Below are 13,939 nucleotides of genomic sequence, written 5' to 3' on the forward strand. Positions count from 1 at the left end.
TGGCATATATTAACGCCCACCACCGACTCAGGTCCCGCATTGAGTTTCACTCCCCCATTTGCTGGACACTGTATGTGATCCGCTAAATCTGCTAAAGTGATTTTACGTCTTGCTGACTTATTGTTCGCTAAGCCCCTGATGAAGTCAATTTATTGACGAAACGCGTTGGGCCTACAACACCATCTGTACCAATAACAGACCAGCTGTACTTTTTAAATTGGAAGTCTTTGTGAAGACTAAAAATAAATGTATATTTTTTAAGTTGTTGAGTTGTATTTAGCGCACTCTATATTTCTTTTCTATCTCTATTTGCTTATCCGGACCCGGCTAACAGGGGTCCATTAGAGTTGCTGCTTTCATTACTTTCTTGGGCGCAGTAGGGGTACCATCTTCTGTGATATATATATATATATTCTGTATACACTGTATATAGATCTGTGTTCCTTTAAGCCCCCCACATTTTATCATTTGCTGTATGGAACCTGTAAACATTTTGTAACAAAATTTATTTAGATGCAACTATGGCTTAGCCAGCTCCCTATCATCAAGTCGACATGCAAAGAGTCGACATGAAAAGGTTGCCATGAGTTGTTAACGTGTTTATTTTCTTCATTGTTCTGATTTTTTCATACATTTCACATCCACATGCGAGGTTTATGCGCTACACTATTTTGGGGTCCAAGTCGATAGGTGTTGTTATTGACACAAAAACTCTAAAAACTCATGCCAAAGTTTTCACTTGTCATCTTTTTTCATGTCAACCTTTTGCATGTTTACATTTTAATGTCGACCTATTTACTGCCGATCTTAGCACTGTAGTAGATCTTTCCATCCACACCCCCAAACGCTCTGCTTCTTTCACCGACATAATTATCTTACCATAAAAATGTGATATTTTCCCTTTGCCCCGTTGTCCTTCTGTTACCATTCTCTTCTCTTACTTTTCTTGGCAACCTGGATACAATATTTCACATCAGGAAAATGCATTAGCTAATTGTCTGGGGGGCGGCCCGCTCGGGTTATACTTTAGTCATTTGTCCGCTCACTCATAACACACCCCCTCCCCCCCATGTAATTATACAACGGTAACCTGCAATTAGCGCCTGCAAACTCCACATATTGTACAAACTGTTCTTTTAAATTGCTTTGGAAGACGCGGAGGAGACGCGACTATTGTGTAGCTGTGGAAGGAAGTAACTGGGCGCAACTTTCCCCCAAAAAATCCTTTTGTTTCAATTTCAAATTCACCATATTAAAAAACTATTCAAAAAGTTTAACCTAAGGGCACCCAGCGGAAAGGGTGAACAGGACTGTCAGACGCCCGCGTGTGAATATACCAATCATGGCGGCAGAGGGTCTTCGACAACCTCGAACACCTATAACTTAAAAATCATATTTTTTATTATATTTGACATCTTTTTAATAAAAAAAAAAAAAACTTTTAAGTTATTTTTTGCGTACATTTTTTTTTAAGCCCCTTACGTGCTCGTCCGGTCCATTTAACAGTTACCGCCTATTTGTGACACATCTTAAGCTTTTATGCAGTGGAATTTCTAGCAGGCATTGAAAAGATTCAACCCCCCCCCTTCAGATTATTTTTTTACTGGTCCATGTTCACCTAAAATGTTTTAAAAATCCCATGTCTTTATTTTTCATACATTATGCTCTGCTTTTCGGTCATGTGTTTCTATCATCAGCCAGAGTTGCTTCTTTTCCATTGGGAAATGTCACCAACCTGCTGTACTTTTTGCATTGGATAAAGTCAAATGAAAAGAAACAAAAAAAAACAATCAAACTTTTCCGGATGATATAAATACACATTGAAAAAGCACAGACTGTATCTAGGAAATTCTGCAAGAATACATCTACATAGAAGGAGCAACTGGGAACAATTCAGTCCGTTATTTGGCAAAATGACTATGTTTTTATTATGGGGTCTATAAAGTCAGCCTGATGTGTATAATCTGGGTACTGTATGTTGTGCTGCTGCTCACAGAGTTGCCCCTACAGCAGCAACCAATCAGCAGTGCAGATTACAGAATGAAATGCCGTGTCTGGTCACTGTGCACTGTGCACCTTTATTTAATGTTGGTAACTGAGACGTACTTGCGCCTATATTTAATGTTGGTAACTGAGACGTACAGTACTGTACTATGTGTATGTGTATTGTGTGTTGGGTTGTGTCCTGCAAGTTGTGTAACATGCTTGTGGTGCATTGTGGTGTCCGTTGCTGGTGTACATCGCAAGTTACGTCTGTTCTGTTCCCCTTACACATCCCTGAGCCGCCATCATATCTTTTGCTGGACACCCAGCGGCATCGTATAGAGTACTTGTGAAAGACTCCTAACCTATGTTACTTCTGACTTATAGGGTATCTTTGTTACTAGGGTTCAGCCTGATGGACCAGCGTACGGAGTGCTCCAGCCCGGGGATAAGATCCTACAGGTAAGCGTAACGTTACTATGTCACACTAATGTATTGTGCAGCGGTATACACTAATGTGAGTTCCCAGAGGTCATACAAAGTGCCGGTCTGTAGATAATTCCAATGTAGGGGCGTTTACTCTGATCAGGGCCCCAGATAATGGCTCCCTGTGTCACCTAGGTGGTCCCCAGATCTTTGTTAGAACTATTGCGCACTACAGCATATAACTAATTACACCGTCACCAACAATATTATCCCGAGGGCTTTTATAGGTTGCCAAGTACTCTGTATCCAAGTCAGCAATTAATGCCCCGTACACACAGTGCGATTAGGTTTCGGTTTCGATTCGATGTTGACTATATAGTCAACATCGAATGTGTTCACTGCATCGTGCGATTCGATCCAGTTTTGCTACCGATCGAATCGTGATTAAATAGGAATTTATCTCACCGTACCATGCGCATAGGATCGGAGGTCTGATGTGCTGCCGTCACGGCACTTTGCAGGTGCTAAGCACCAGCGATGTATCGCGACCTATACGGTGTGGCAGGCGGGATCTGTAGTGCGGGGTCTGGTGTGTAACGAGCGGGGTGCAGCGAGGAGAATTAGAGTTTTCCCATCAATCTTTGTTTTCCTGGGGTGCAATGTTTTTCCTTATTGAGTTTTCATGGAATTTATATATATATAGAATAACATTATTACTCAGTAGTGCAGGCAGGGGGGGTTTCTGAGCAGGGATTAAAGTGAGGGGGAACGGGGTGGAACTGAGTTCCACCACCTCTAATGGTGAGGTGGAACATTTTAACCTCCACATTGTCCCTGCACAGTAATTCTCACAGAAAAGTGTTCTACTTTGCACAGGGATGCCAAAAACCCTATCAGTGGCCCTGTCTCTGCCTATGGGGGGGAGGGGAGCGGGGTAATTTGGTGGAAAAGAGAAATGAGTTCCCCCACCTCTGCATGACCACTTTATGCCCTGTTTCTGAGTACCCAGAAACCCCCCCCCCATGAATATGAGGGCCCTAGTCTGAAAGATGAGGGTCCCCTCTTTCCATGGGTACAAGAATTTAAAAAACGGCCCTGGTGAACCGGAGATATCTGACTTCAAAGCACTGGTCCCCATCCAAGCCTGTTAATTGCTCTCCCCAGTCAGATATTTCAGGTTCTGTCTGACTTAGAGTTTTTATGAGGGTATATTCCAAAAGCTGGGACTCTCCCCCTTTGATGGACACTAGTAGCTTGTCTCTACTCTGCCCAGAACCAGAGATATCAGCCTTCCAACAGCTGGTTACTGCTCCAGCTCCACACACCTGGTATGTAGTTTTATATACTTATATTTAGAGAAGATGGGACCCGGATGGAGGAGGATGCACACAGGCTGCCTCCGCTTATAAAATGCCCCTGTGCAGTATGTTTATTCTCCAATGTGAATGTTATGTCAGCGCCGGCGATACTGACGCAATGCTGGATAAATCAAAGGAATTGTAGGACCAAAACGGGTGGGGTGAATAATAGAACAAAGCAAAAACAATAGGCACGATCTTCACAAACTAGTATTTTTTTTAATCACATTGATAATTACAGGTCCTACATTTTAGCTGTCAAGACTCAATCACATTTTTATGAGCCTTTTTATTTTTTTATTTGTGAGAGGACAATGAAAAATCACTGACGTGTTAACTCACTGGGATCCTCATCCTACATCACATGAATTTGCTTATTTGAAAACCAGCAGTGTGGGAGGAGTGTGTGGGCACCGGGGAGGTGAGCCTGGCTTACTGGGAATCCACCAGGCTTCCGAATATTACCAGACATTCGGGCAGTGTAGGCAACGTTACACCCACTGGTCTCCTCACAGATCGCCTCACCCGACCACTATACAATGCACATTACAGAATATCCTGACCACTTACAGCTGTAGTTACCCACCAGCAAACAAAGACTACCACCCGGAGACACACCACTTCCATGAGAACTTGTTCCCCTTCTATAGAAAACATCACCCCACTTCCACCAGTCACTGCAACTCACTCCTGCAAATCTCCGTGCTCCACCTCCTTCCGTCACTGCTCCCCTCCAGATCCCACCCCTATAGAACTATGTGCCCCATCTTTCCCTGCCTCTACAGATCTCCATTCCCCACCTAATTCAGCCACTGCTTCCCTCCTTGGGAGATCTCTGTTCCCCACTTCCTCCAGTCACATGTCCCTGCCTCTACAGATCTCTGAGCCCCAGCCTCCTTTAGTCATTGCTCCCCAAGAAATCTCTGTACCCCACTTTTTCAGTCATCTCTACTTGCCTCTACAAATCTTCGTGCCCTACGTCCTTCAGTCATTGCTCCCCAAGAGATCTCTGTGCCCCACATCCTTCGGTCATCGCTTCCCTCAATATCTCTGCGCCCTACTTCCTCCTTTCACCTCTACTTGCCTCTATACATCTCCAAGCCCCACCACCTGCAGTCACTGCGTCCAGCCCCTGACTATCTCCATACCGCAAAAACCATGACTCAAGCCGAACCCATATGTAACTAGTAGTGTTGGTTTATTGAAGTATAACAAGTACTGCTGTACTCACTGTTGTATACATATTTCTTGTCACGGATGAAAGCTTCAACGGAGGGGGGTTCTATATAGCTCACCACCAGGTGAGTGTATGCTGTTTGCAGAAAATGGTGCAGGATGCTGGAACAACTTAATTCAGGTAACTATATCATAGTACCAAATAAGGATCAACAAGATGACTGCTGTCACATGATGCAGCAGTACATCAGAATGGAAAACAGACATCCCTGGGTCCTAGTGCCCAGCATGTATGCACAGTGAAGAGACACTGCAGTAGCGCACTGCTTTTTAACACTACTCTCAATCTATGGAACGCACTTCACCACACAGTTCGAGAGACCCCCACTCTAGAATCCTTCAAAAACAAGACTGTCCTGCTTCCTCAAGCATTTCAGAAATTCCTTTATGTATCCCTTATATATTTAGCTAGATCTGTCTCTCATCCCCTGTGTGTTTAACGCTGGGCGGGGTTATAAGACTGATTGACAGGGTTATACACACATAGTTTCTGCCTTAGGACACCCCCACCCCCCGCCCAGCGTTATACACAACACCCCTGCCCCCCGCCCCCCCCCCTCCGCCCCCCAGGGAAAAGACCAGCGTTATACACACCACCACCCCCTTTGAAAACACCGCCCACCGTTACCAACTGGTATAGGTGAGCAGCGAGCGGGTCTGCCCACACCCCCTCTCCTAGCGAGCGTGTCTGCACGAACCCCCCGCACACACACACACACCCCCGGCCCAGTGGGTACCAGCACCCCCCGCTGAATCAGTGGGTCTGAGCGCACCAATCCCCCCCCCCCCCGCTAGAGCAGCGGGTCTGCCTGCACCACCCCACCGGAGCAGCAGGCCCCCCTTCCCTCCCCTGGGCCAGCGAGTCTGACGGTAACCCCCCCCCCGCTGCATCAGCGGGTTTGCCCGCACCCCACCCCCAGAGCAAACCCCACCCCCCGGTAGCAGTGCAACCCCCACCCCCATAGCAGCGGGTCTGCCCGCAAAGTCATCGTCCAGCATCAGTGGGTATGCCCGCAACCCCCTGCTGGATGAGCGGAGCTGGCCGCACCCCCCACCGCGCGAGCAGCAGGTCTGCCCCAACACACACCCGCAGGAGCAGCGGTTATGCCCGCACGTAAATCCCCCCCCCCAGAAGTCCTGCATCCACGCAACCCCCCCACCGTCAGCGGGTCTTCACGCACCCCCCACAACCTGGATCAGCGGGTATGCCTGCACAACCCCCCCCCCCCCCCGGAGCAGTGGGTATGCCCGCCCTCTGCACGCGCCCCCTCCCCCCGCTGGATGAGTGGGTCTGGCCACACCCACCCCCCTCGCTGGAGCAGTGGCTATGCAAGTATGCCCACCCCCACCTGAATCGGCGGGACTGCCCCCCACCTCTCAAGCATCGGGTCTGACTGCATCCTCCCACTGGGGTGGGGGGGGGTGCTCTGGGGAGTTGCAGGCAGACCCGCTGCTCCAGTGGAGGGTGTGCGGGCGTAGCCCCTTACGCCTGTGCGAAGAGCGCCCGGAGGGTGCGATGAATCACCTAGTAGTTTATATAAAGCTTTTTTTGTACTTAATTGTTCCTGTACTGTATTACATTTATTCTATCTGTTACGTGCCTTGAGTCCTATTTAAAAAGATTCTATAAATAAAATGATTATTATTATTATAATAAAGACCTCCCTGCCCTGTTTACTCCCAGTCACTGCTCCTACCAGCAACTCCTCTCCCGGTTGCGCAATAGTAGTTGGCGCGAAGGGTCAACTGCCTGTCTCGCTTAAATCCAGGAGCTTAGCGTATCTTCCCGGGGGAACTCCCAATATTCCCAGAGTCTCCAGGACATTCCAAGGGATTAGATAGCTATTATTTAAATGCTCATAGTTGCCAAATGTGCTTAATGTAACTGTCCGAAGTTTTTTTTAAGGTAAGTTCCTGGATTTATTTTGTCCCTGGAAATGTCACTATATTATTATTTTATTAAGGAAAGGAAAGGCTCAGAGAACAGGAAATAAGAAGGAGTACTGTATGTACAATAGAAGTCAGGAAGCAGCATAAAATGGTAGTCAGTAAGCACCATATAATGGTAGTCAGTAAGCACGGTATAATGGTAGTCAGTAAGCACGGTATAATGGTAGTCAGTAAGCACGGTATAATGGTAGTCAGTAAGCACGGTATAATGGTAGTCAGTAAGGAGGATATAATGGTAGTCAGGAAGCACGGTATAATGGTAGTCAGTAAGGAGGATATAATGGTAGTCAGTAAGGAGGATATAATGGTAGTCAGTAAGGAGGATATAATGGTAGTCAGGAAGCACAGTATAATGGTAGTCAGTAAGGAGGATATAATGGTAGTCAGTAAGGAGGATATAATGGTAGTCAGGAAGCACAGTATAATGGTAGTCAGTAAGGAGGATATAATGGTAGTCAGTAAGGAGGATATAATGGTAGTCAGTAAGCACGGTATAATGGTAGTCAGTAAGCACGGTATAATGGTAGTCAGTAAGCACGGTATAATGGTAGTCAGTAAGCACGATATAATGGTAGTCAGGAAGCACGGTATAATGGTAGTCAGTAAGGAGGATAAAATGGTAGTCAGTAAGGAGGATATAATGGTAGTCAGTAAGGAGGATATAATGGTAGTCAGTAAGGAGGATATAATGGTAGTCAGTAAGGAGGATATAATGGTAGTCAGGAAGCACAGTATAATGGTAGTCAGTAAGGAGGATATAATGGTAGTCAGTAAGAAGGATATAATGGTAGTCAGTAAGCACGGTATAATGGTAGTCAGTAAACACGGTATAATGGTAGTCAGTAAGCACGGTATAATGGTAGTCAGTAAGCACGGTATAATGGTAGTCAGTAAGCACGATATAATGGTAGTCAGTAAGCACGGTATAATGGTAGTCAGTAAGCACGGTATAATGGTAGTCGGTAAGCACGGTATAATGGTAGTCAGTAAGAACAGTATAATGGTAGTCAGTAAGCACAGTATAATGGTAGTCAGTAAGCACGGTATAATGGTAGTCAGTAAGCACGGTATAATGGTAGTCAGTAAGCACGGTATAATGGTAGTCAGTAAGCATAGTATAATGGTAGTCAGTAAGCACGGTATAATGGTAGTCAGTAAGCACGGTATAATGGTAGTCAGTAAGCACAGTATAATGGTAGTCAGTAAGCACCAAATAATGGTAGTCAGTAAGCACGGTATAATGGTAGTCAGTAAGCACGGTATAATGGTAGTCAGTAAGCACGATATAATGGTAGTCAGTAAGCACGGTATAATAGAAGTCAGGAAGCACGGTATAATGGTAGTCAGTAAGCACAGTATAATGGTAGTCAGTAAGCACGGTATAATGGTAGTCAGTAAGCACGGTATAATGGTAGTCAGTAAGCACGATATAATGGTAGTCAGTAAGCACGGTATATTAGAAGTCAGGAAGCACGGTATAATGGTAGTCAGTAAGCACGGTGTAATGGTAGTCAGTAAGAACGGTATAATGGCAGTCAGTAAGCACGATATAATGGTAGTCAGTAAGGAGGATATAATGGTAGTCAGTAAGAACGGTATAATGGTAGTCAGTAAGCACAGTATAATGGTAGTCAGTAAGGAGGATATAATGGTAGTCATTAAGCACGGTATAATGGTAGTCAGTAAGCACGGTATAATGGTAGTCAGTAAGCACGGTATAATGGTAGTCAGTAAGCATGGTATAATTGTAGTCAGTAAGCACAGTATAATGGTAGTCAGTAAGCACGGTATAATGGTAGTCAGTAAGCACGGTATAATGGTAGTCAGTAAGCACGGTATAATGGTAGTCAGTAAGCACGGTATAATGGTAGTCAGTAAGCACGGTATAATGGTAGTCAGTAAGGAGGATATAATGGTAGTCAGGAAGCACGGTATAATGGTAGTCAGTAAGGAGGATATAATGGTAGTCAGTAAGGAGGATATAATGGTAGTCAGTAAGGAGGATATAATGGTAGTCAGGAAGCACAGTATAATGGTAGTCAGTAAGGAGGATATAATGGTAGTCAGTAAGGAGGATATAATGGTAGTCAGTAAGCACGGTATAATGGTAGTCAGTAAGCACGGTATAATGGTAGTCAGTAAGCACGGTATAATGGTAGTCAGTAAGCACGATATAATGGTAGTCAGGAAGCACGGTATAATGGTAGTCAGTAAGGAGGATAAAATGGTAGTCAGTAAGGAGGATATAATGGTAGTCAGTAAGGAGGATATAATGGTAGTCAGTAAGGAGGATATAATGGTAGTCAGTAAGGAGGATATAATGGTAGTCAGTAAGGAGGATATAATGGTAGTCAGGAAGCACAGTATAATGGTAGTCAGTAAGGAGGATATAATGGTAGTCAGTAAGGAGGATATAATGGTAGTCAGTAAGCACGGTATAATGGTAGTCAGTAAACACGGTATAATGGTAGTCAGTAAGCACGGTATAATGGTAGTCAGTAAGCACGGTATAATGGTAGTCAGTAAGCACGATATAATGGTAGTCAGTAAGCACGGTATAATGGTAGTCAGTAAGCACGGTATAATGGTAGTCGGTAAGCACGGTATAATGGTAGTCAGTAAGAACGGTATAATGGTAGTCAGTAAGCACAGTATAATGGTAGTCAGTAAGCACGGTATAATGGTAGTCAGTAAGCACGGTATAATGGTAGTCAGTAAGCACCGTATAATGGTAGTCAGTAAGCATAGTATAATGGTAGTCAGTAAGCACGGTATAATGGTAGTCAGTAAGCACGGTATAATGGTAGTCAGTAAGCACAGTATAATGGTAGTCAGTAAGCACCAAATAATGGTAGTCAGTAAGCACGGTATAATGGTAGTCAGTAAGCACGGTATAATGGTAGTCAGTAAGCACGATATAATGGTAGTCAGTAAGCACGGTATAATAGAAGTCAGGAAGCACGGTATAATGGTAGTCAGTAAGCACAGTATAATGGTAGTCAGTAAGCACGGTATAATGGTAGTCAGTAAGCACGGTATAATGGTAGTCAGTAAGCACGATATAATGGTAGTCAGTAAGCACGGTATAATAGAAGTCAGGAAGCACGGTATAATGGTAGTCAGTAAGCACGGTGTAATGGTAGTCAGTAAGAACGGTATAATGGCAGTCAGTAAGCACGATATAATGGTAGTCAGTAAGGAGGATATAATGGTAGTCAGTAAGAACGGTATAATGGTAGTCAGTAAGCACAGTATAATGGTAGTCAGTAAGGAGGATATAATGGTAGTCATTAAGCACGGTATAATGGTAGTCAGTAAGCACGGTATAATGGTAGTCAGTAAGCACGGTATAATGGTAGTCAGTAAGCATGGTATAATTGTAGTCAGTAAGCACAGTATAATGGTAGTCAGTAAGCACGGTATAATGGTAGTCAGTAAGCACGGTATAATGGTAGTCAGTAAACACGGTATAATGGTAGTCAGTAAGCACGGTATAATGGTAGTCAGTAAGCACGGTATAATGGTAGTCAGTAAGCACGATATAATGGTAGTCAGTAAGCACGGTATAATGGTAGTCAGTAAGCACGGTATAATGGTAGTCGGTAAGCACGGTATAATGGTAGTCAGTAAGAACAGTATAATGGTAGTCAGTAAGCACAGTATAATGGTAGTCAGTAAGCACGGTATAATGGTAGTCAGTAAGCACGGTATAATGGTAGTCAGTAAGCACCGTATAATGGTAGTCAGTAAGCATAGTATAATGGTAGTCAGTAAGCACGGTATAATGGTAGTCAGTAAGCACGGTATAATGGTAGTCAGTAAGCACAGTATAATGGTAGTCAGTAAGCACCAAATAATGGTAGTCAGTAAGCACGGTATAATGGTAGTCAGTAAGCACGGTATAATGGTAGTCAGTAAGCACGATATAATGGTAGTCAGTAAGCACGGTATAATAGAAGTCAGGAAGCACGGTATAATGGTAGTCAGTAAGCACAGTATAATGGTAGTCAGTAAGCACGGTATAATGGTAGTCAGTAAGCACGGTATAATGGTAGTCAGTAAGCACGATATAATGGTAGTCAGTAAGCACGGTATAATAGAAGTCAGGAAGCACGGTATAATGGTAGTCAGTAAGCACGGTGTAATGGTAGTCAGTAAGAACGGTATAATGGCAGTCAGTAAGCACGATATAATGGTAGTCAGTAAGGAGGATATAATGGTAGTCAGTAAGAACGGTATAATGGTAGTCAGTAAGCACAGTATAATGGTAGTCAGTAAGGAGGATATAATGGTAGTCATTAAGCACGGTATAATGGTAGTCAGTAAGCACGGTATAATGGTAGTCAGTAAGCACGGTATAATGGTAGTCAGTAAGCATGGTATAATTGTAGTCAGTAAGCACAGTATAATGGTAGTCAGTAAGCACGGTATAATGGTAGTCAGTAAGCACGGTATAATGGTAGTCAGTAAGCACGGTATAATAGAAGTCAGGAAGCACGGTATAATGGTAGTCGGTAAGCACGGTATAATGGTAGTCGGTAAGCACGGTATAATGGTAGTCAGTAAGCACGGTATAATGGTAGTCAGTAAGCACAGTATAATGGTAGTCAGTAAGGAGGATATAATGGTAGTCGGTAAGCACGGTATAATGGTAGTCGGTAAGCACGGTATAATGGTAGTCAGTAAGGAGGATATAATGGTAGTCAGTAAGCACGGTATAATGGTAGTCGGTAAGCACGGTATAAAGGTAGTCGGTAAGCACGATATAATGGTAGTCAGTAAGCACGGTATAATGGTAGTCAGTAAGAATGGTATAATGGTAGTCAGTAAGCACGGTATAATGGTAGTCAGTAAGCACGGTATAATGGTAGTCTGTAAGCACGGTATAATGGTAGTCAGTAAGCACGGTATAATGGTAGTGTCACACTCTGTTATATTGTGTGAATACCTGGTACTCTGACATCACCTTGTCAGCTGATCTCAGCAGCCTATCACACCCCTACAGCTGAGTGATACTCCCTGTGAGAATTCCCACTGGTGCCAGAAGCAAGGTGTTATTTCCCTGAGCTACATGCTGTTCCTTGTCTCCCATGTCAAGTGGAAGATTCTGTTATCTGGCCCAGAATTGCAGTTGCTGTAATTCCCTGCACTCCAGCTAAGTACTTCTCTGCAAGTAATCATCCTGCAAATACTAGTTCACCAAGCTCATCCTGCAAACTCCAGTGTTACCTGCCTATACAGCTGACTGCAATCACCATCTGCACAGTACCTGGGGAGATCCACTCTCAGTCTGCTCATTCAGTCTCTGTTCACTGCTTGTTGGTTCCAAGCTCACACCTGAAGTCATCCAGTGCTGCATAGTATTATCAGTGTCCAGTGTCTCAGGTACTCACACCATTCCATCATTATACCTGTGTGTATCCAGCCTTCTGATTTACTGTTACCGACCTGGCTATCCCTGTGACCTGCAACTGCTAAATCCTTATCTGCACTACACTCCCTGATATCTGGTACTGACCTGGCTATCCCTGTGACCTGCAACTGCTAAATCCTTGTCTGCACTACGCTCCCTGATATCTGGTACTGACCTGGCTATTCCTGTGACAAAGAACCTGCTCAATCCCTGTGTACCTCCAGCCATCTGTTATTTGCTACCGACCCGGCTATACCTGTGACCTGCACCTGCTAAACCCTTGTCTGACTACTGCTACTTCCAGTGTAACCAGCACCTGTACGAGAAGCCTGGGCAGAGGGCCGCGACCGACGTGCCAGGTGCCGCAAAAGCCCAAATCCCGCTTGGAGGGGTCACTGGCAGAAAACCCCTGGCACGGTTAGACTCCGCGCCTCTGCTCAGGTACAGTCAAATTCTCACACAGGTAGTGTCCTCCTCTGTGATCCGTGACAGATTGCTTCTGGCCTAATAAAAATGGACACTGCTGGTCAGACCCAGGTGACAGACCTTCATGTGGACTTAATGAAGATATGTGAGAGGTCGCAAGCATCCATGTTGCATTATTTAGCTGATTGTTTTACCATGGCTTCTCAGTCCCAAAGACTTTTTGCTGACTCAGTTAACCCTTGCATTCCTCCAGTCTTTTCCAATGAATTTGCTGGTAATTTGAAAACAGATGACTCAGTTAAAGGGACCACTCACAATTATTCACAGACCTTCCAGTCACCAGGTATCCAGACTTCTGTGAGACTGAGAGTTTTTGGGCAGATGTTAGAGCAGCTGCAAAAGATATTAATCAGGATTATTCAGTTTCTACCAGAACTTTTTGAAAAAATGCCTGATTCCATTAAAACCCCAGCGCAAGGCACTGCATTTAAGGAGTCTGTTGATTTAGGAGCCCTAAAAACTGAGATAACGTTCTCTGGACAGAAAAGAGAGAGGCATCAGAGCTTTCTAAGGCCCAAGTTGTCGGAAGCTGAACGCCAACGGCGCAAGGAATTGCAACTTTGTCTTTATTGTGCGGGTCCTGATCATTTCATTGAGAATTGCTCCCTGCGCAAATCCAGGAATCAGAGTAATGGCATCAGTGATAAAACATCTCGAGGGCCCTCATCAGTTCAAGTTTGCACCCGTCAGACTATGGGTGTTAAGGAGAGTGTCCAAAGAGGAATTCAAGTTCAAGATTGGGGTCCTGTGACAAAAGCACCCAATTACAGGTTTGGACTTCAAAAGAGAGTTCTCAAATCTCTTAAAGTCAGTGGGAAATCTGTTCCTGCAACATCAGGAGGAATGACCGATGTTTCTATCGATGATCGGTTCCAAGGCCAAAAACCCGATTCTGAAAACCCTGAAAAGGGTGTTACGTCAGTCCAGCCCCAGGAGGGGGCTCCGCCAATCCAGCCCCAAGAGGGGGTTCCGCCAATCCAGCCCCAAGAGGGGGTTCCGCCAATCCAGCCCCAAGAGGGGGTTCCGCCAATCCAGCCCCAAGAGGGGGTTCCGCCAATCCAGCCCCAAGAGGGGGCTCTGCCAATCC

General features: G+C 44.8%; 1 protein-coding gene across 9 annotated transcripts in view; it reads left to right on the forward strand.

The window, feature by feature from the left end:
- The window catches only part of LRRC7 (leucine rich repeat containing 7), a 281,010-nt gene that overhangs the window by 247,859 nt on the left and 19,212 nt on the right, over window positions 1–13,939 (forward strand). For 8 of the 9 annotated variants that reach the window (XM_083157731.1, XM_083157733.1, XM_083157728.1 and 5 more), the window contains one exon: window positions 2,371–2,445. In XM_083157731.1, coding sequence (XP_083013857.1) covers window positions 2,371–2,445 — 75 coding nt within the window. The remainder of the gene's footprint in view (window positions 1–2,370; window positions 2,446–13,939) is intronic. The other variant, XM_083157734.1, reaches the window with a different exon arrangement.

Source organism: Crinia signifera, chromosome 8, assembly GCF_055691185.1.
Source record: "Crinia signifera chromosome 8, ASM5569118v1, whole genome shotgun sequence".
In the NCBI taxonomy this organism is placed as follows: domain Eukaryota; kingdom Metazoa; phylum Chordata; class Amphibia; order Anura; family Myobatrachidae; genus Crinia; species Crinia signifera.